This window comes from Gymnogyps californianus, chromosome 5 (assembly GCF_018139145.2).
Source record: "Gymnogyps californianus isolate 813 chromosome 5, ASM1813914v2, whole genome shotgun sequence".
In the NCBI taxonomy this organism is placed as follows: domain Eukaryota; kingdom Metazoa; phylum Chordata; class Aves; order Accipitriformes; family Cathartidae; genus Gymnogyps; species Gymnogyps californianus.
The window spans coordinates 14438852-14460770 of NC_059475.1; the positions used below are offsets into that span (position 1 = coordinate 14438852).

The 21919-nt window shown below is 36.9% G+C and overlaps 1 protein-coding gene across 1 annotated transcript in view; it reads left to right on the plus strand.

The window, feature by feature from the left end:
* The window catches only part of INSC (INSC spindle orientation adaptor protein), a 139715-nt gene that overhangs the window by 56513 nt on the left and 61283 nt on the right, over positions 1–21919 (plus strand). The window contains exons 3-6 of the mRNA XM_050897501.1: positions 14158–14503; positions 15006–15058; positions 16717–16840; positions 19313–19426. Of these exons, the coding sequence (XP_050753458.1) occupies positions 14158–14503; positions 15006–15058; positions 16717–16840; positions 19313–19426 (637 nt within the window). The remainder of the gene's footprint in view (positions 1–14157; positions 14504–15005; positions 15059–16716; positions 16841–19312; positions 19427–21919) is intronic.

The following is a 21919-nucleotide window of genomic DNA, read 5'->3' on the forward strand; positions in this document are numbered from 1 at the left end:
CCTGGAGAAAGAAACTCCATTTCCCTTCAAGTTAGAGGTGGCCCAAAATGCACAGTTTTGATCCTGTTTCAAATGTTTCAGATTTAGGATCTGGGTTTCAGGGCATTGTTTGAGTCCTTCCAGAAACGGGTGTCAGGTGAGAGGTGGAATTGGAATTGCACAGCCTTTTGCTTGCAGTCAGCATGCCAAGTTAGCACCGAGATTCCTGCCTGAATTTTTGTATCAGTGGCAGCTACAGAAAAGTACATTCTGCTTGAGAACTGATAGACCTTGAGAAACTATTGAGCATGTGCTTTGAAAATTTTATGAAGTGATGAAAATCCCTTAATAAAGCTAAATTGATTTATTCTTGCACTCTGGAAAACAGTAGAATATAGAAATCACATAGAACACCAGATCTACTTGTATTTGCTTCTCTGTACAGTGAAGTCAGTTATCTTATTTTCTGGTTATATGATAGCAGCAGGAAAGGATTGTTAATCAGACACTTGACAAATACAGAGAGCTTTTTTCCTTCCTCCGAAGACTTTACTCTCATAATAGAGACTGACAAAGGGAAAGTAAAAGAGAATATTCAATGAATAAGCCACTTTTTTTTTTTTTGTATCAGACATGTATTTCCAATTTGCGAGGAAGTTCTGTTATCCCACAGTAATTTATATGAAGCAAATTTCTTTAGCTAAGGCTGATGACAATAACAGACTTCTTTATTATGGAATATTTCCTTGCTTCCATTTCTGATGCATATTTCACATCCAATTTGCTTGCTCTACTGTGAGGTGTCATAAAGCATTATAGCAGGACAAAAAACCTAGTTCCACTTATCCTTTAGTTGTTTTTTAATGCAAAATACTGTAGTCACATAAAATACCCATTTATTTATATTTGGTGCCGGAGGCTAATTCATTGAACCTGGGATGTATTATTACAAATGAATGGTGTTCACTATGCTTTTTAGCTCCTGTTAGCTGTTTCCCAGGTTCCTTTCATGGCCAGTAAGAGTTTATTAATGCTAAATAAATAATTAAGAAGGGGTAATTGACTTATTTTTCTGCAATGATGCCAGAATGATGCTTTTTTTCTGGAAAACATCATTGTTCTGTTTTTGATGCACTGCAGAATGTGGAACCTGCATACCCTTATAAATCACGGATAAATCATTTGTGCCAGGGATTCACTGACAGTGACCCAAACCATGCTCTTGCTAAATGAAGAGGAATAAATAGATATGCTGTTTCATCCTACTCACTAAGAAGGGGGAAAAAGAAGAGATCTTTTTTCTGTCTTCTCTTCTTGTCATCATTTGTAATGTTCTCTCGGTCCCCGTAAAAGCCACCCGGTTCTATCCTCCATGGTACGTAATTCTTTTCACCCGCTCCCTTCTGAAGATGGAGATTGACACCTGTGCAATGGGGCTTTTGTCAGCAAGATTTGCTCTCTCCCTTGCTCCTCTCTTACATCTGAGATTACCAGAGTTGCTGTGAACAGCCATAAGGTGAAAAGTCCTCGCTAATGAATTATTTCCAAGGAGTGAGCAATCTGCGGGACTCCTAACCCAGTCATCTTTACTTTCACCAGGAAACCAGGCTGTGGTTGTTTCCTCACCTCATTCAGCATTTTGAAGAACCCTCCTGAACTCTTGTCTTTCAGGTCTTGGAATCCAATTGCTTTGGATTTTATGTTTTAATGAGACTGTTCTAGCTCAGGCATTCTTCACCCTTCAGCTGTTGTCCCTCATTCAAAAGCAACTTTACGGTAGTAAAAGTAACCACTCATTTCCTTTCTCCTTTTGCCTTCAGAACTCCTCTCAGGATTGCTTTGAAAAACTTAGATTTTTGCCTTTCTCCACTAATGTGTTACGGTAGCATCTGGAAGCTCCAGTCCACAGAACACTGTGCGCAATGTTTAGTGCAAAAGCAAGAAAGTGTCACTTCAGAGGCTAAGCAGAGGAGAGAGACAGTCTAGCAGGAGAGAAGGATGGCAGGAGGTGACAAAACTTGTCAGAATATTAGTAGGAAAGCAGAGTGGAGCCCAACTTTTTGAATTTCTGCTCAAGGAGTCTATCCACTAGATCACTCTGCTGCTCCGAGTAAATTTATTGTGGCTGGAGGGCCACACAAGCTTTAAGTAATTCAGAAAATACAAGTCTGGCTGTGTACAGCAAGTAGAGTGCAAATATCTCCTGCTTCTGCTTGGCTCAGGGGTCTCTCTCTGGCAACTGAGCATTGGATACATAAGCAGAAAGAATAAAATAGTAGTATCAGCAGAAGGAGGGAAAGGGAAGAGAAATCAGAATTTTGAATTACATTCAAAAGGCAGGAGTGAAACAAGGTCTCTTCCAATTAGATCAGAGCCGTAGACATAATCTGTTGTTTGAGAGGGATGTAGTGTGTAGAGAAGGGAAATGTCATACGCATATGTATGCACATACACATGTACACAGAGTAATTGGTGTTACTGTACCCTAACTTGGAGTATAAGGAAGGGTCCAGGTGGGTTGACTAACACAGCAGGTCTGTGTTTGTTTAAATAGCCTTTTAAGAGGTGATTTGACTGTCTAGGACTCTAGTATATACTGTCAATTATACTTTTTCCAGTTAGACTTCTGTTCAGGAAAGCAATTTAATATGTGTGAATACTATCTGAATTCAATAATTGCAGATTAAAAGAGAAGGCGGCAAGAAATGCTTACTTTATGCAATTAGTAAGGAGCAGATATTAAATGCGGTCGTAATACCCTGACTGAACAAAGACTTAGTTTTCAGTACAGACAGGAACATTAACCATCTAGTTTTGACTGTCAAGTGCATGGAAAGAGAAAGAAATATATCTGAGGGAGAAGCAAAACACAACTCAATCTACAAAAGGCAGGAAAATGACTCCATTTAGGCTGCTGAACTCGCTAGCAAAATTTTGTAGCAACTCCAATTGGAAAGTAGCAAAACATAATGCTTATATCTAAGGAGTGAGAGAAGGTAGTATAAAAGATAACTGAAAGGAAAAGGAAGAGAGGAGAAATTCAGGAAAGAGATTCTAGTAAAGAGTAGCTAAAGGTTTGGGATTAAGCAGGAAATGGGATGCCAAAACATGAACGTGCCAAAGATGCATGGTACTGAATAATCTGCTGTTGTTCTCTGATGAGGTAATTTTGTTTTGCCTATTTTCCCTTTTAACAAAGGAAATCTAGTGGAGATTCTAGATGTGGTAATTTACTAGTAAATACAGAAAACAGTAGCTATTAGACAAGGGGTAAAATGGGAAAGGGTAATGGCAAAGGTTATTTCTGAAAGCAGAGAATTAGAAGTAGACTTCAAGTATTGAAGAAAAGGGATGAGAAATTGAAATCTCAAGGTTATGCATTTAGGGGCTGAGAACAAGAAAGTGTGCAACAATTTGTAGCTTGTTCAATGGAAAAAAAATTGGGAGAAGGACCTGTGTATACTAGTTGATAACAAGATGACTGTGACTGCATTTGCCAGTAAGATGTGGTGATGAAGGCAGCAAGATCAGTCCTGGACTGTACAAAGTGAGATATTTCTGGCGGAGATAGGGGTGTACTAATGTCACTGTGCAAGTTACTGTGAGACTTCATTTGCTATCAAGCATGATATCAAGTCTTTCAGTAAAAAATGAATTTTGCAGCAGCTATAGATCTACCAGGCTGTTTAGGGCAGGGGGAGTGGAAAGCAACATAGTTTCATAAAAGGAACCTGAAGAATTTTGCTTGTTAAGTCTTGCAAAACAGAAGCTGAGAGCATGTGTTTGCTTTCTAGAAATGCATTGGAAGATAAATTCTTATTTAAAAGGAAAGATGAAACCAAATGGGAATGAACTGGCTCTTAAGAAATTTAGATTAGAAATAAGAAATTTCTAACCATCGGAGCAGTGCAATTCTAGAATAGCCACTTAATAGAACACTTTTGAGCCCACAATAAATTATTTTTAGAGTTGATTTTTAAGCCATTTATGAACAAATTAGTTGATCTGGTTATTTCTGGTATCAGAAGAGTGGATTTGATGACATAAGATTTCATTTTCAGTCCTCTGACTTCTACAGAAGTATATAAGCATGTGCATAAATATCGAATTTGTTTGATTAGAAACTGCTTTCTTATTTGAATGAGACTACTTAAGGTATTTTTTACCAACTCATTCCAGTATTTGTGACACTGTGTTGCTAGTTCTCATCTTTTTAACTTGTCTGTTGAAGGGTTAATGTTCTAACGTGAATCTTGGAAAAGCCAACACCAGGCTACCCTTTTCCTACTCCTTTTTTGACAGTTTTAGCTAGAGCTGCTGTGCAATAGATGTGACTGAGGGTCCCCAAATTTCTGTAGTCTCCTGAGTGATACTGATCTCATAACTCCCTGTAAAATGGTTGTTGCTTCCTTCATTAAGTAATCCAGGCTTTACTTAATCAGTAGGGTTAGGACCTTAAATGAGTAAATAGTAAAAGGTGAAAGGCTAACGGTGCTGCTCATAATGCATGTCATAACTCCTTTCAAAAAGGCACAGAGAGCTGTACTGTTTGTTATTAAACTACAAATTAAGGCAGACTTGGAGGAAGAAAAAAAATGTTCAATGAGTCACTGGCACTATTTTCATGGACTCTCATGTTAGTCTCCAAATTAGTTCTTGCTTGTGATTGTGTCTGAGCATTTCCATGGTCTATGGCCCCAAATTATTTCCAGTGTTGTTTTTCTCTCTCTCTTTCATTTCTATTTCTCCCTCCCTGCTAGGTGTTTACAAGGACTTCTCTCTTACAGCATATTGTTCTTATAAGGCTATGAGGAATATTGTCCTCTGCAATTACAGGTGTAGCCTGAGCATCAGGAAGCAGTGAACTGAGATGAACTCTCTGGTTAATATCTTGAGCACATTCTCTCCTGCTGATGGCCTTGTTGACTTTTCTGTCACACAATGCAGGAAATATGCCCAGCTATTTATGGGAGTGAGGACTTTGTGTGTACTCAGTAATTAGCAATTTAAATGTATGCTGATGACAACATCCCTTCAAGATTATCAACACACTTCAGCCACCAAGTGGAACCAAGTCCTGAAAGAAGCTGTAAAAATGTTCTGAGTAGATCTGCCTTGTGATGTTCCATCAGGCTATGCTGTTCTGCTTACATTGGGCTAAATACAGTCCAAAGTCATGGATTCTGTCATGGTGCACAAAGCTAAGACCCCTCAGCTCTGGTATCTCACTTTTCAGAAAAACTATAAGTGTTTCATGTTTTTGCAAGACCCAGGCTGTCATTTGCAAAGAGAACAAGAGTGGTGGGATCTTGCCTCTTCAGTACTGCTTTTGTCTGTGCATTGGAGAACAGTTTGTCATTTCATGACCTAACCTCGGTTGGAGGGAGCGGCTACTTCATCCAGCTCATCAAAGAGCAATTTACCTGAGGAACGAAGGGAATCTGCTTACTCACTGCAGAACAAATGATCAGGTAACATGCTGAATAAAAGAACCAATATCCTTCACAAAGCTTGGTCAGTGGATTTTTTTTTTTTTACTTTATGTATAACTCTTCTGTCTATCTCACACTGATATTCTGTAAATATAAATAAAAATGAACAGGAGCTGTTTCAAGAGGGAATTCATTGGATGGTCTTATCCTAATTTTTTTTTTTTTGTGCAGAGCAGGCTCTCTTACACGTACACAGAATAAAAAAGGCCAATATTAAAACAAACAAAAAAAAAGGTAAAAGTGCTCCATCAGAGAGTTCCACTTGCAGAATTTGATAAGTTTGCCTTCATTTCTAGTTTTTCCAGTGGTCAAATGGAGAATAAAAAAATATAAGCGTGTCAGTAACTCATACCAACACATTTGGGTGAAGGGATCTAGGAGCAATGGATTTATATGGGCAGTCCCCCACCCTCACTTCAACGTGAATGGAGTCTCAAGCAGCAGGGCCAGTGGGAGAGCATTTTTTTCCCCCATCTATTGTCCGAATTGTAGAGTAGCTAAAATTGCCTGCTTCTAAGTCTGGTGGATTCCTCAAGTTGGATCAAAGTCCATCGAGTCTGATCTGAGTCGATAACAATTTATGAAGTCTGAATATGCCAATATCCCAGGTTTCACCAAGCTAATTGGTTTTGGAAATTTTAGTCAGTTTACTAGTTTACTAATTTATAATGACACTATAAAAATGCAATAGTATTCATTGCAAGTATGAATTAATAATACAAATATAAATTCAACAGACATATTTTAGTTAGTGATCATTGTGACAATATTAGCATACTGTTTGTTCAGCTTTGCCTGTAAGCAGGCCAATTAGCAGCCTTATACTGTCATTAATTTGCTGATAGCAGGGTTTATTTAACATTTTCCTCCTTTCTGTCAGGAAATTATATTCTCTTTTACTGCTGTCTTTACTTTCTGTGAACTCAGTGGCTTATGTGCTTGTTGAACCAGCTACTGTTTTAGCAATTTAATGTACTAGGCACAAAGTAAAAATCCACAAAACCAGTCTGAACTAGTCCTTTTGCCTTCTGACTATCCCCTCAGTTGACAGAGGCTGGAAAGGACCTGGCCCTACTTAAACTCTAACCTTGTAAAGAAAATTAATATATGATTAGTTTATCCTCGATTTTTCATAAGCTAATCAGCAAGCTGAATCGGTCTGTGATTTTTATTGTGTCTTCCTTGTGTTCTATAGTGTGCCAGTAATTCTGGGATGGTATAATATTTCCAGACATTTTTAGAGGGACAACTTACAGTGAGGATTTCTCAGAAAAACATAAAGATCTGAGAACATCATTGGCGCAGCACTTAACACTAAATGATTTATATGGCCTTTTAAATAGGTGCGATGAAGCTATAGTTAATTTACACATCATACCTTATATGTTACAAGTGTTTATAGTGTTTTTACTTTCCTTATAGACATTTCTGTATTGGTGAATGCATAAGAGTTCACAAAATGCAGTAGCCTGACCACAAATATTTAGTTCTAAGTTCCACAGGCTGGTCTTCATTTGATCTCCCTGCAGAAGTTGGATGGATGCTTAACAAGGCACAAGCTGTTTGTGGTTTTAACACATTTTCTCTATAGTAGCACTGATTTTGAGGAGGCTGGTGGTTTGAGTAACTCCATCATCCAAGAGTGCAGATGCCAAACTGAATTTGGTGGTACTGAAGTTTCAGTAAATGGCAGGGAGGGACCATTGTTGGTTTCAGGTCAGGTGAAGAGACTCATAGATATCAGTTACCAGAAAAGTAGCAATATTGAGGTGTCCCTAGTCAACAAAACAGTTAACTTATTACCGCTATTGTAATACATTTGTATTTTACTTGTGATCTTTGAGTAATTCTGGTTTTGTTACCAATATTTATTTATTCTGCCCATTGGCATGCTGCTTCCTGAAACTAGTGGTAATACCTCTATTATTTCTGCTGCATTTCTTTGTGGTTTAAACCTACTCCTAAATTAAATGGAAATGTTAAAACGTAGAAGCACGATCGATGCTAGCTAACGGAGTTCTGCCTTCCACAATATGCTTCAGGATATCTGGGTGACTACAGTGTACCTTTCCTTAAGTTGTTTTGTTTTGAGAAATGTTTCAGGGCTGTAGTTTGCATTATCTGTTATTGACTTCTTTTGGGGAAATTGTTAGACTTTAGTAACTGTAACAATTGAGTGATCATTGAGGCAAATTAAAATACCATTTTAATATAGGCTGGTAACTTTTTTGAAAACTAGGAACTAACTTGCTTTTATCAGTGTTTTCTAAAGGTTTAAATAATTCATACTAAAGTCATGTTTTGTCCTAGTGAAGTTGGATTGCTGATGTTCTACTGGAAAAGAAGAACGTAAAATCAAAGGGAAAAAAAGAACATAGTGCAAATCATCTGGCTGATCTTTTAGCTTGCCACATCAATTACAAATACCAAATATTCATAGACCTCTATTACCTTAGGAATGATCTACAAAGTAAGTTTGTTCACTTAAAAATCATGAATCTGATTCTCAGCTACCTTAAAGCTATTCTGTATCTTTTAAGCTAGCTCTCTAGCTAGCTCTATAAAATTTTGCTAAAATCGATGCAAACACAGTATCATGGATCTAGAAGGCTCTTTTATGCAATTAATATTGTGTAAACCAACTTGAGGATAGGTAAGGGCCATCTCTATGGCTCTTCACTAAATCCTTCCACTGAGAGTTGAGTTCTGCTGTCCATTGTATTGATGTAGAAACTGGCCTTGGGTGTACTGGGTACCTATGAACAATTTTGAAAAGATGAATTAGGAAAAAATTAGAGATGATTTATGTTCAAAGAGGGGGCTAAATCCATTCAAGAAGTTGTTTGTTGCCAATTAATTACCTACTGCTAATTAGAATAATAAATTTGAGTGCAGTTGTAAGACTTGGCCTTGACTTTCACTGTAGGCTTATCTGGAAGCTGTACTAAATGCTATCATTACGATTGGTAATAAATCTGTCATAATAGGTGAAAATGGATAAAAAGACTAAGAAGCCTCGAAAACATAAGTTGACTGAGCAGAAGTCTTTACACTGTATAAATATGACCACTGGAACTATTCACGTGAATTGATCAGCTCAGGCTTCAACACAATGTTATAAAACTTGAAACTTTTGCACTTAGTGAAACTCAGTGCTAAAATGGAGGTATAACTTGTTTTCATTATAACACTTGCAATTTAAAAAAGAAGTGTATGTGCTGCCAGTAAAATTGTAGTAGAGAACTCCAAGCTGGAAGTGTCAAACAAATGATCTAGTTATTAATTCTTCACTTTTGTATTCATGTAGCACCAACATGAGATTGACATCTAAAGGGTTGCTCTATCCATCTTGTCTATCCTAAAGATCTTGTGATTCATTAGTTAACAAACTACTTACTAGATGATAGAAAATAGCAAAACCAAAGAGAAATGCTGGTAACAGAACTCTGAATATGATATGCTTCTTTTTAGAAATTTGAAATGGGAGTATTTTTTTATGTGAGTCTTTCTCCAGGATGAAATTTGCTTGCAATGTGTTATATAGTGCAGAAATGTCTGTATGAAACAAGATCTGAGCATTTTTTGAAGCAATACACTTTTAACATGCAGTTGCTCTAAGTTGGTCTCAGCCAGTGACACCAAATGATTTGTCAAAATAACACAACTTTTAAAAGACTCTGTTTTTTGGCAAGCACACTAGAATTCAGAGTATTCAAATTGCTAGTTACTCAAGTTCAGCTGAGTGCTCTTGAAAACTTCATCAAATATTTTACAACCTCAATTAAAATAGAATGACTTTGAAGGAATGCTGGAGACTTTTCTCTTGAATTTTTATTTTGCACTGAATTATTTTTACTACTATTTTTATATGAAATGCTGCTTTTATAGTGTATGGTCTAGATAAATTGCTTTTTTGTCAATATGCCATGACATACTAAATTCAGAAATTCTAACTGGTGGGGAACTACTATCTATATACACAGGATCTCTGCCAGTTGCCCAGCTACTGTTGCTCAATTAAACAGAAGTGGGGAAAATCACACCTTATGCTTAAACTAATCTTGCTTAATGTATTTAATGACCCAAAAAATAGTTATAATAGCAGGACAACAACACTTCCTGCTGATGCAAAACTATTCAGGTTAATTCAAAATAACGTGCAAACACAGAAAGTCTCACAATACTGAGTCACTGAAATGTAAAATTCCAGAATAAATTTTATGTTAATGAACACAAAGTAGTGCATGTGAGGAGAGGAAGGGAACTGAAGAACAATCTGTTTCATCATACATATAGAATGGTGAACTCTAAATTATGTATTATCACTCAAGGAAAAGATTCTGAAATCAAAATAAGTAGATTTTCTGGAAGGTAAAAATGAAACAGCTCTCTGGAAAACACTTAAGTAAAAGAGAAATTCAAGTTTAGGAATTCTTGGAAAATAGGGACAGTGCAGAAAATTTCATTCAAATGTATAAATCCATAATTTACCTGAATCTTGGCTATTGTGTGCTGTTCTTGCCATCACATCTTAGGACACAGGAAAACTGGAAAAGGCTTTTGGAAGAGGTGGGGAGAGTAAATGCATGATCAGAGGAGTAGAATCACTTCTGCATGGTGACAGGCTAGATAGACTGAGCTTCTCTACCTTGGAAATGAGATAAACAAGAGAAGATAGGGTAAAGCAAATAAAATAATGAATTACATGAAGAGGGTTAATGCAGAACTAGCATTTCAGTATCTCTTAGCATACAAGAACTAAAGAGCTTCTGTTAATAATGCCAGGTAGCAAGATTAAAGCAATCAATAAGAAACACTTTTTCATACAAAAAAAATCATCAAACAATGTGAGACCCTGCAACTAGATGTTGTAAAGGCCAAAAGTTTAACTGAGTTCAAAAAGGGATTAATGGCTACTTTTGTTTCATGAATTGTAAAAACATCCTACTCAGATACAACTTCTGGCTTAGGAAGTTCCTAAACCACTAATCGCTAGAAGATGGGAAGGAGGAGTTGCTCAGCTCTTGCCATGCCTCTTATAATCTTTCCTTATGCATCTCCTAATGGCCATGTTGGGAGCAGGATAATGGGCTAGACAGATTTTTTTGGTCTGACTCATTATGGCTGTTTTTATTTTGTAGGCGTAGATTTTTTTTTTTTTTTTTCCCCAGTAATGGGGAGACAAAATGGAAATTTTCAACCTGTTTTTGGAGTTCAGTAAATGCTGTCTGGAATATGATTCTTAATAGCTAATTAGGAATGATCACACTTTTTGCTTTCCTTATTTTAATGTATAAAAGACTAGTCTACAAATTCATCTGCTGAATGCTTAGGAGGATTTTCTCTAAACACAGGGAGATGTGGATGAAGGTGAATCATGTCTGTATTTCACTTGAGTAATCATGATATGTGTATTTTAAAGAATAATGTGTCAGAAAAGCTGACATAGCGAGCAGGAGGAGTTTTCTGTGGTTCTGTCTGAAAGGAGGTGAATGGTATTATTTTTGCCATTGTTGTCAGTTAAGGAATACTAAGTTTCAATGTAAGAACACCCTAAATTCTACAGTTGTACTTCTGACAATTAGTAGGAACAGAGGCAAACAAGGACGGTTTCTTTAACATCTGTACCTTTTTTGTACAATTCTATCATCCTTTTTTCTCCTCAGAGTGAAGACTGGCTTTTGGGATTAAAGGAAATATGAACGATTTTTTTGGTTTTTTTCTGACTAACCTTCTATTCTAGGTATTTTCCATTTGAATTTGTAATGTAGGAGTTACTAAACAGATTTAATCAATTATCATAGTGCACTTTAGAAATGAAAAATACATTACTCTGTGTCAAATGAGTTTATCCTGTACTGCATGCAAACTGCGCACATCGTTATAAATCATGGTCTCAAACTTCTAAAGTTGTTATTTTTGTTTATTAAGAAACTTTGCTTCAAATCCAAAGGGGCAATAAGGAGACTACACATAGCAAGAAGAAAGCGAGCCACAATTGATCATGAAATGCAATTACACAATATTCAAAGCTGAGTGAAATAAAGACCTTAAACAGCAGTAGCCTGTAAAGTTTAAAATTAGTTTTGTTGTATATTGTGAAAAAGGGGGATTGGATCAATGAAACCGATCTCTTGTATCTTGTTTGCTGTTGACTTATATGAAATTATACTTGAAGTGAGCCTCCTTTTCATATGTATGCTAATAAATTTTGGTCATTTGTGGAATATTACTTCAGTGGTCTGGAAGGAGATTTCTTGAGTTCAGCTGGTGCTCAGTGTATAAATGGAAGCACAAGAATTAAAAAAGCCTTCCACCTGGTCATCCTTAGCTTGGCTAATGTAACTGCAGATTTTGTTCTAACAGTAAGGCTTTATATAGCAGCATAGAGCATTACTGTTGTGATGCTGAGTTACAATAAATCAGTACCTGGATTAAAAGAATGGGGGGTATAATACAAACTTTCTTTTTGTCCTTTCTGGTATAGCATTATATAAAACTGCAGCATGTGTCCAGAAGGTAGACACTACACTGTCAGACTAGCGGTAGGATACCAATAGAAGTTTGCAAAAAATAATTAAGCCCAGTCTCTCTTGGTTTCACTTAATTTCATTTCTTCTTTACCTTTCATCTTCATTTCTTCAGAATCCTTTAGTATCAATCCATCTTTCACTAGAGGAAGAGATACTAAAATTTTGAAGTATTTCATGTTAAGAAGACTTGCCAAAAATTAAGACTGAGTCTTCAGCTGATGAAAACTGTCAAAAAATTATTTTATTCATTGTAGATCAGAAATGTGAAATTCTTGCTGAGTAAAGTGCCCCTTTTGGAAGTGTGTTGTGTATGTGAATATTACATTCGTTGGTCATGCTTGTGTTTATAAATTCTGCAGAAACTGTTTTAGACGTATAGAAATCAAAATCTCCTATGCCATGCAGACATGCAGTGATTCTTTGAACTCTTGGCCTCCTGCTTTGCTTTATTACCAGTGAATGATGTCTCATTGAGAGGGGGTATAGTGGGCCTAGTGAGGGACAGATATAGATAAAGTCAGTCTTTACCATTGCAACCATGGTTAATTTCAGCAGCTGTCTTTTAAGCTTTTGCATAAAGATAAGGAAAATTTAAGTAATTTCAAAATACATTATGGCTTTAACAATAACACTTGTCTCTTTTTCCCTTAGCTTTATGTAACTGTCCCTTAGATTTATATATAGATTTATAGATACACTTATTATATACTAAGTATTGATATTAAGTGTTTTATGTATATATTTATGTATATATTTACCAGAGGAACTGGTCTCTTGTGAAGATTGGGGAGGGGAAATGTAAACTGAAATAATCTGGACCTACTGTTAAATCTGAAAAAAATTTTGGATGGATGATTTCTGGAGATAGACAGTGTCTGTTCTGTCCTTGGTTTGGAAGCAAGGGTCAGATGGGACCCCTTGGCAGAGGCGATACTGCTTCCTTGGGGACCTCCCTCCTGCAAAGGGAAACAGAGGTCCGGCCTTAGGTGTGGTAGGCGACAGTCAAAATCCAAAGCTGGGAGCCTGCATTTTGTGCAGATGATCTGAGAGACTGCAGGAGGCAGCAAATGGGCCAGGCAGGCTTCAGAGGGAGAAAATTTCCAGGGAGTCAAAGGGATCAGGGTGCTGCCACTAAGCAATTCCCTGAGCTAAATGAAACAAAAGCAGAAACCATAGCCTGTCTGCAAAGACAAAGTAGGTAAGGATGACTGTAGTTGTGCAAACTTTGCTCTGTCTGACCTAGGGTCCTATACCTGACCTTTATATACTGTTAAATACAATGTTAATAACACTAGTAATATCTAATAAAACCTGGCTCTTTATGTGTGTATGGTTGGGGTGAGGATTAAGGGTTTTTTATTAGGAACTGGGCACCTCACTATAAGAAAAAAATCTAGGCAAAAAATCTACCTCAAGGCTCTGGGGAACTTGGAACCCCTCACAAAGATGAGCTCAGTACAGCTGCTGTCTCGGGTACCATGTTTTACTAGCTGGAGAGTGCAAGGGCACAAAATGCAGGCCACTTGCCCTTGTGTCAGGGTATACTCATCAAGGAGTTTCTTTCAGCCTCACTGGTTCACATCATATTTGCTGTAGTGCAAAAATGTGCTTTGGAAGTCAGATGTGCAAATTGTACGGAGAGCAGTGAGAAATAAGGGGGAAGGTAAAGGACTGGTCAGGAAGTAGAATCCAGCTGAGGTTTAAGGGACTATGATATGGCAGAAACAGATATTGCTGACAGTATCATTCGCTGTCTTAGTTTGGCTGTGTCAGTGTGGGTGGAAGAGCTTTGGAGAGATGCTGTAAGGTAAAACTTTCTGTTAAGTGTCTAATAGGCAAAGTGTCTAGAGAAGGTTGACAGTACAGTCCCATAAACAACAAGCAAACACACCCATAACTTTGCTCCATCATATTAAACTCTGAATGTGCAAGAAACATTTCCCCCAAAAAGTGATTAGAAAACCAAAACCTGTGTTTGGAATAGAAAGCTAAGCATGTTACTGTGTTATTACAAGCAAATTTTTTGTTCAATTAATTGCCTTTTGTCAATCAATTGCAACGTGGTCGGTGGATGCAACTGTATGGTATTGTGATGGTTATTCTAAGGTTGTTTTGCTTTACCTCATTCTTCCTTCTCTTCCTCTGCGTTCTAGCATGCACTTAATTCAGGTGGACTCTGTTCAGCGATGGATGGAAGATTTGAAGTTGATGACAGACTGTGAATGTATGTGTATTCTCCAGTCCAAGCCAATCAGCATTGAGAAGGATGAACAAAATGAACTTATCCTTTCCTCACAATATAGCACATGTGATAACTTGCAGCTGCTATTAAAAAGAGCTTGGATCATAAGCACAGAGTTGACCAGGATTGCTCAAAAGCTGGAGAAGAATAGGTGGCAGAGAGTCCATAGCATGACAGTAAGAGTTAACTGCCATGTGCGTTCAATGATAAATGAATACAATACGTTCACCAGGAATTCTTCAGAAGAAATGCACCAGGTAGGATGCCTTACCAGATGTCATGTTTGTCTTGTTTAATTTTTTTATTGTAATAATTAAAACTTACTTCAAACAATCTGTAAGAAATCCTTACATACCGATACTGGTCCCTTGTTTAACACTTTCTAGTCCCTGTTCAGCGGTGGAAACATTCTTAACTCATTTTGGATCCTATTTTATCATAGGCCTGATTCTGAATGTTAATTACGTTGACAAATTAAGTTGAAAAAAGTTTTGACTTTGAGAACTGCTGGACTAAAGTAATTTAGATACCCCATCTGTGACTTCCCTTTGCATTTATGATGTAGAAAATACTACTTTTTTTGTTAACTTCAGTTTTATCTCTACTCATTTTATTCAGAAAAGTAGAAAAAGGGTGTCCATATGAAATATTATGTTTCTGGAGGGTTTTCACCTAATTATCATAAACCAACATTATTTATTTTTAAAAGCAATTGTGTGTATGGATATTGCTTTAAAACCACTTTCTCTTTCTCTGCAGTTTGAAAAACTTTTAATAGACAAGTGTTCAGAATTTACAGCATTCACAGAAAGGTAAGTTAAATTTTCTAGTTGAAATATTCATTTTGCTGTTTTATGTTGTAGAATTTCCAATGAGAAGTACAAATCCACTAACACCCTCAAATGTTTGAACTAGGCCCCCTGCAGCTCTGAAAGGCTTTCTAATTGTTAGCATCCAGTGAGTGAAGTGAGTTGCTTTTATCTAAACTGCATCCTAATGAAAGATGGAATCTGCTGTTGCACAGAGAGCCTGGCATAGTCACAAAGCTGCATGCAAGTGGATTTTTCAGGGCTTTTAGACATCAAGGGAGAAAGCCTGGCTCTAATGATATCAGTGACAAAGTTCCCTTCAAGTTCTATCGAGCCAAGATTTCAACTGGTGTGAAAACTTATGTTACGAGACTGTCATACTACATGTTCCTGTATGCACATATCCATGTATTAATAAATCAAACTGAAATAAATACACCCTCCTTTGAATTGCAGTTGTAGGTTTACTCAGCTCCATGCACTCCAGAATGCTGAGACTGGAAAATAAGAATCTCTTTATAATTCTTCTCATTATATTTCCCCTGCCTAACGTAAGTTATTCTGTTTCCTCCAGCACAGTTCAATCAGTCTTTTTCGATTTGCTTTAAACACTGTGCAAGTCATTCTGCTCAGGGTATCATCAGGGAAAAAGACACTATCTAATTATCAGGAAAGAACATTTCCTGAGCACTATTGCTTTTTGGCCAAACCCACGCAGCTCAGACTTTACTTTTATAGTCTACTATGAGACACACTGATTTAATGAGAGCTCTGATCTCATAGTGTCTGCCCCAAATCAGCCCTCTCCCTCCTTGTCTGTTTGACAAAAAGTTGATATAGGTGAAAGATAGGTAAAGCTGACAAGGGGACCTACTGTGTAGGTGGAGACAGTGATCAACCAAACTATACCTTCCATTACAGTCGCCTGCCTGGGTGGAATATGTTTTGACAATTCAAATGAATGCATTTCTGTGAGGAAGTATTAGTTATTTCATTTGAATTGTATGTTTTCCATCTTTATCTCATTTCTTCAGTTACAGCCAAATATCACTGGTTACAGGATAGTTATACTAACTCTGTAAAGCTGCTGTATGTAATCTTTCTGCATAGAAAGCCAAATTTTACTTTTGAGTATGCTGTTTAAATTTAAATGAACTTTACTCATCTGGACACACATCCGTTTTGAGTCCTTATCCTGCTATCACCAAACTATGGCAAAGAAGGTAAAGAAATGAAAGTTACTGAAAGCACTTCTTTGGTCATGAAAGACGGATGGATATACACAGCTGCAGCTGAAATGCAGGCATCCTAGAGTGACTGTAACTATTAGCATAAGTGGAAAATAGCAGATTTACACTGGTATAAACACACAGCATCTGCAGCAAAATTTGGCCTGCAGTCTGTGAAGTAAATTGTGATCCCAAAATTATTCATTAATGTCCACTGTTGTCCCTTGGTATACTTACTATTTGTAGACAAAGCCTTGATTAAAGTCTGGTATGATGCTAATGGCACAAAGACAGCGTCCTCATGAACAGTTGAATTCCCGTTATATCCCCATTATTAACACAGAGCTCACCTGTGACAATCAGCTTGATAAAACAATAGTTGTCTGCTGCATCTTTTTTTCCTTCATCTCTTTCCTGTCTCTTTCTTTTCAGGTGCATACAAACTGAAGATGAACAGATACTGAAGTCCATGAAATCTTGTATTAATGAAACACTCACTACCGTTGCTCAGTATTTTGGCCAGTTGATAGAGCTGGTTTTAACACATGAGGCACAGGTTAGTTTATAGTTTAAAAAAAAAAAAAAAAGTCTTTCAAAATTGTTGAATCTTGAGGGAGAGTATCCATTAAGAGGAGAAGTAGAATTACAGCTCTCAGTTTTCAGCAAACTTATGATCAGTAGTTCAAATATCTTGCAAAGAGATTTAGGTGTTTGTATTCTCAAATTCTGCAATAACTTCAAATCCCAAACAAAATGATCTTGTGGCTCACTATGTTACTTACTTTTCCTGATACGTTTCCTTCACTGCAAGGCACCTAATTTCTGGACAATGTCTTGTTAATAAGACCTCTGGACACATTTTCTCTTCCTTTCATACAGACACTGCTTTTCTTTTGAAACCTTGGAAAAAAATCTCTCCTGCTCTCAACGATTTTCATTAAAAGCTAAACTTTTTAGAAGATGTACATATAGCAAGTATATTATTACAGCACACATTTTAACCAGTGCATGTCTTAGACTCTAGGAAGTAGTGATAAAATACAGTGTTGTGTACAGGTTATACGTGTGTGTGTAACCTTCCAGAAACGGTGCTGTGTCATTGCAGGCATGATGTATAGTTTCCAGTGGTGATTAAATGTAGATAAATACACTGAGTAATTAGGCTGAGACTACAAATGCTTTAAACTTTTTTCCATTAGACCATTCTTGAAATAGTAGCAACTTGCAAGTTTAACCAATCTATCTTGACACACTGGTTTCTTTCTTGAGATCTCATTAGAAATCCCTTTGCACCCTCTAATCTTCCTCAAATAAACAACCCCAAATGTAATTATGGTCAATGAATTTGTGTATATTTTAGAGGTGATGTTATGCTGCAATTTTGTGCTGTCCCTGCAGAAAAAGAGGAAATGAGAGGCTTAGTGAAGAGGAAATAGTTAAATAGTGTTTACTATGGTGCTAAAACAAAATTAATGCATGGTATTGGTTAAACTCTAACATACCTTGATGCATTAAGATAGCAAAAAAAGTTGTAGCTCTTTCAGAAACATCCCTCATAGTTTTAAAAGATTATTACTAGGAGGTGAGAATCTCCAGAATACATTTGCAGAATTACAGTCAAACTAACAAGCTACTTGCTAATGCGTTTTGGTTAGGATTTATGAGAACTACATGAAATGCTACATATGAGTTGAAGTGTGTAAATAATTTTGCATATTGCAAAATCAGTGGGCAGGTTGTGGTTGTTTTGATGCTTATTCTTTTTAATCTGAAGAACAGTTCTTCATTACTAATATTTCTGTCTTTGGGCACTTTGGCACCTACTGATACACCTGAAATCCTAGTCTCTTTTAAGGGAGCAGAATTAATTACTCTGCATCATCTCGTGTATTTGTGTGGCTGAAAACTTGGATTAGAGGTCATTAATAAAAACATTTTAAAGAACAGTTTTCTGAGCCATTCAGTCAGGCTACATGCTCACTTCTGCCATAAAACCACATTGTCTGTGGGTAGTTTGCTGCTCTGGAACAGACTAAGTGTCTGTGTGAGAGGCCAGAACTCTCAGCTTAAATTGTGTATTCAAGAGCTTTCTTTTCTAATCAGTGTATCAGGATTTTATTCAGGATAGGTTCATATCAAAATGTGAACTGATAAGTTATGTCTTTTATGGAACATTTTTCTAATGCTAAAGGTGGGAGAACACAGCCTCTTAAAGGGAAGATAATTGAATTTTGTATAAGTAAGTGTAAAATGTGGGATATTTCCTTGCACTTCTTTCAAAGTTGGATTAAATATAAAAATGCTTACCTTCTTCCTCTTGCAAATCTAATTAACTCTTCCTCTAATGATCGTATATACTTTCAGAAAGAGTAAAATTAAATAAAAATTCATATCCTTCTGACAGCTGTGTTTCTCTGTGAAGCTGAAATGGCACACATGCAAAATCAAGATAACTATTTACAAAGATAAAAATATTTAACCTATTTCCTACACTGGAGAAATAAACGATATTTCTCTACAAGAATTCCCTGTCTTGGTCAATGACATTTTCTGTGCAGACTGAGAATAGTGATGAACCCAGAGCATTAGAAAGTAGTGTTAGAGGGTATAGCAAAATTCCTTATAAATAAGGTGGAAATCTTGTATCACCTTGTGATACAGCTTCTACTCTAAGACAATTAGTTGCCTTCTGAAAATTTTAGTTCAATCCCAGGCCAAACCCAATAATAATTTACTAAATAGCTGAAAAGTTCTTTATTGAATGTTCTCACACACATACCTGTTCTCTTACTCTATTCATATTTATTTTTGAATATCGCTATTCTTGGTTACATCTATTCAAATGCAATGACAAATGTGTTAGTGTTATCAGTCTGACTCCTGCCCATGTTCTTTTTTCCTTTCTCTGGGTGAGAAGCAAGATGATATGGATTAAATGAACTAGACTTTCTACTCCGTCTTATCTTTAGATATAACACTAATGTTTTTCATTGGAAGTAAATTATGTTTATTATCTTACGTCACACAGAACCTGCTGCGACAAATAGAATTGTCGGATAGTATGTACATCACTGAGTCAGCAATTAGTAGTTTATTCAGCCTTACCCAGGAAGGTGCTCATCTGTGCCGTATCATAGCTAAGGTAAGGGGATATATGGATTAATCCAAAGTAAACTAGTAATACAAGTGAGTAATTTTACTTAACACAGTATTGGTTGCGAGTTTTGAAATGTACAGTACAAGATGAAATTCTGTGTTTCAGGAGAAAAATAATCTAGGTTAAAGAACAACAAAATTTACTATGAGAAACTATTTTTTTTTTTTGTGCTTTTACTGCTTTTGCAAGCCTTACTCTGCAGAGATTATTACCACAATTATCCTATTAGATTTTAAAAAAAAAAAAAAAAAAGGTCTGCAAACCCCCAAATCTTTAATTTAATAAAGCTCAAATGCCTGTGCAAGCAACTGCAGTAGGATGGTAAACTCCAACAGGCTTCTGGGCACTGATTTGACTACAATTGTCTTTGTGCCACCTGAGGTATTACCACTCCCTTCAGCATCTTGGGCATCTTTTTAGTCTCTCCTGACAGGACTTCTTAAGTACCAGCCACGCAAGTGGACAGGAACTTTACAATTGGCCATGCATATGGCTGACTACGCAGAGAAACAGCAAAAATCTCTTCAGCTGTGTGTACAGAGGAGGTTAGAGATATTATTAAAGCTGTAATTTTAGAAATACTTTGCATCCATTATTTTCCTTTTACAGAGGAATGTCATTACAGTTACTTCTGGCAGTCTGTGTTCTCGTTTACTGAGTAGTTGATGGTAACTTTTGGTATAAACAAATCATTCTGCCAAGATCAATGACACTGGCAATCCCTGCAGAGTTTGCACCTTTGAGGACACTTGGATCTTGAAAAAGTGAGAAAGGCAGGGAGTTGTGCGAGGTCAAGAATAGGATAATCACAACCGCAGTGTATATAGAAGGAAGAAAACCTTCTTTCCCAGACTTCTGCTTGTGGAGTGGTGTGCCAATCCCTTGTCCTGCTCAGAGATGAGGTTAAACAGCAGCATTTAATTCATTTTACTTCAGATCTGCCTTTAGATGGATGTTTGCACCATAAAAGGTACTGCTCTGTTCTGAAGGCTGAGAATGAGGTAGACTCAGAAATGTGTAGTGGATCCTGGCAACAGCCTGAGGGGTTTAATTTTTTCTAAATTGGTATTTGAGCTCCACTCAGTGGTATCCAAAAACAATGATAAAATGTTGAGTATTGAGGAAATGCAGAACTAACAAATTGAGGAAAATTGGTCTTATGCTTTTTATCATTGTGTGAATTCCGTAACAGTTTAATTTAGCAGGATTGAAGTCTGACCTTCCATGAAGCACTAAATTTATTGCTAAAACCTGGATGTGTCACAGGTTTACAAGTGAGGAAATGCATCCCCTTATGCAAAGAACCCTAAGTGGTGTTTTGTTGCCAAATTACAGTGGTGATTGCATCACCTGTCCTGTATCTTTCCTCTGTGCACTGTGAAATACATTTGTCCTGACTCACCATCATCCTTCACCCTCTATATTGCCTCAGTTATCTGCATCAGTGAGCAAGGTGGCAGAGGAATCGTAACAGACCAGAATTTTGAATTCAGTCTCTTGAGTAGTTAGCTATGACAGTGAAAGTGCAGGGTGATTTGGGCGGGGCGGAAATCTGGAACTGCGCCCACTCATTAAGAGGGTGAGAATAGATTCAGGTTTTGCAAAGCGCTCAAAACCTCCCACAGATACAGAAGTTCCCTTGAGAGTTGTCATATTATCTTTGGTAAAAACTAGCCAGAGAAGTGGAGTATTTGTTTACAGTGAAAGCAAAACTCAACAAATTTGTTCATGTAACCTTGAAGTCTTACTCTCCATGACAACGTGTGATCTTGTGGAACACTACTGTTAGCTTTTTTCCTGTCCCAAGCTATAAATTACAACTCTAAACCACACCAAAATCTTGGACATACAAACAAAGAACCATGATAATATTGTAAAGCTACAATGTTATAGGAACTGGTTTCTCACTTCACATTTTGGTAAGGGTTTCGGTCTTCTCCCTCCCTCTCCTCCCCTGCCAATATTTTACCAAAATTTAAAAAGGCTTTGAAATGCTAATCCCCTATGCTGAAGTGTCACCTATAATTTTATTCCACCTGGAGGCATTCTCTGACTTGTTTTTTAGCATGTAACTTTGTAATCTGCTGTGAAAGAGTCATGTTGCTGACTCACCCTGGCAGCCAGCTAGTCATCTCACTAGCTGTCAGAAGTATAAAGACTAAGATCTCACAAATCACAAACACAAATGAGTAGTAGCAAGGGCAAGATAAGAAATGAAGCGAGAAAGCCTAAAAAGTAATAATAATAATCCTTGAATTCTAAGCTAATAGAAAAACCAATGTTGAGCTGTGAGTTTTGAACCATAATACGTAGTGTTCCTCTACAAGCAACTACACTGGTGGCAGCATAATGGAAACTCCACCAGGTTAGATAATTTTGAAAGCAAAAAGAGAAAATGAGGAAAGGAAGAGCCAAGTAAAGCATTTGTTGCAACTACCAGGGAAATGTTTTAGTCAGGTTTCTGTCTGCAGATCTGTT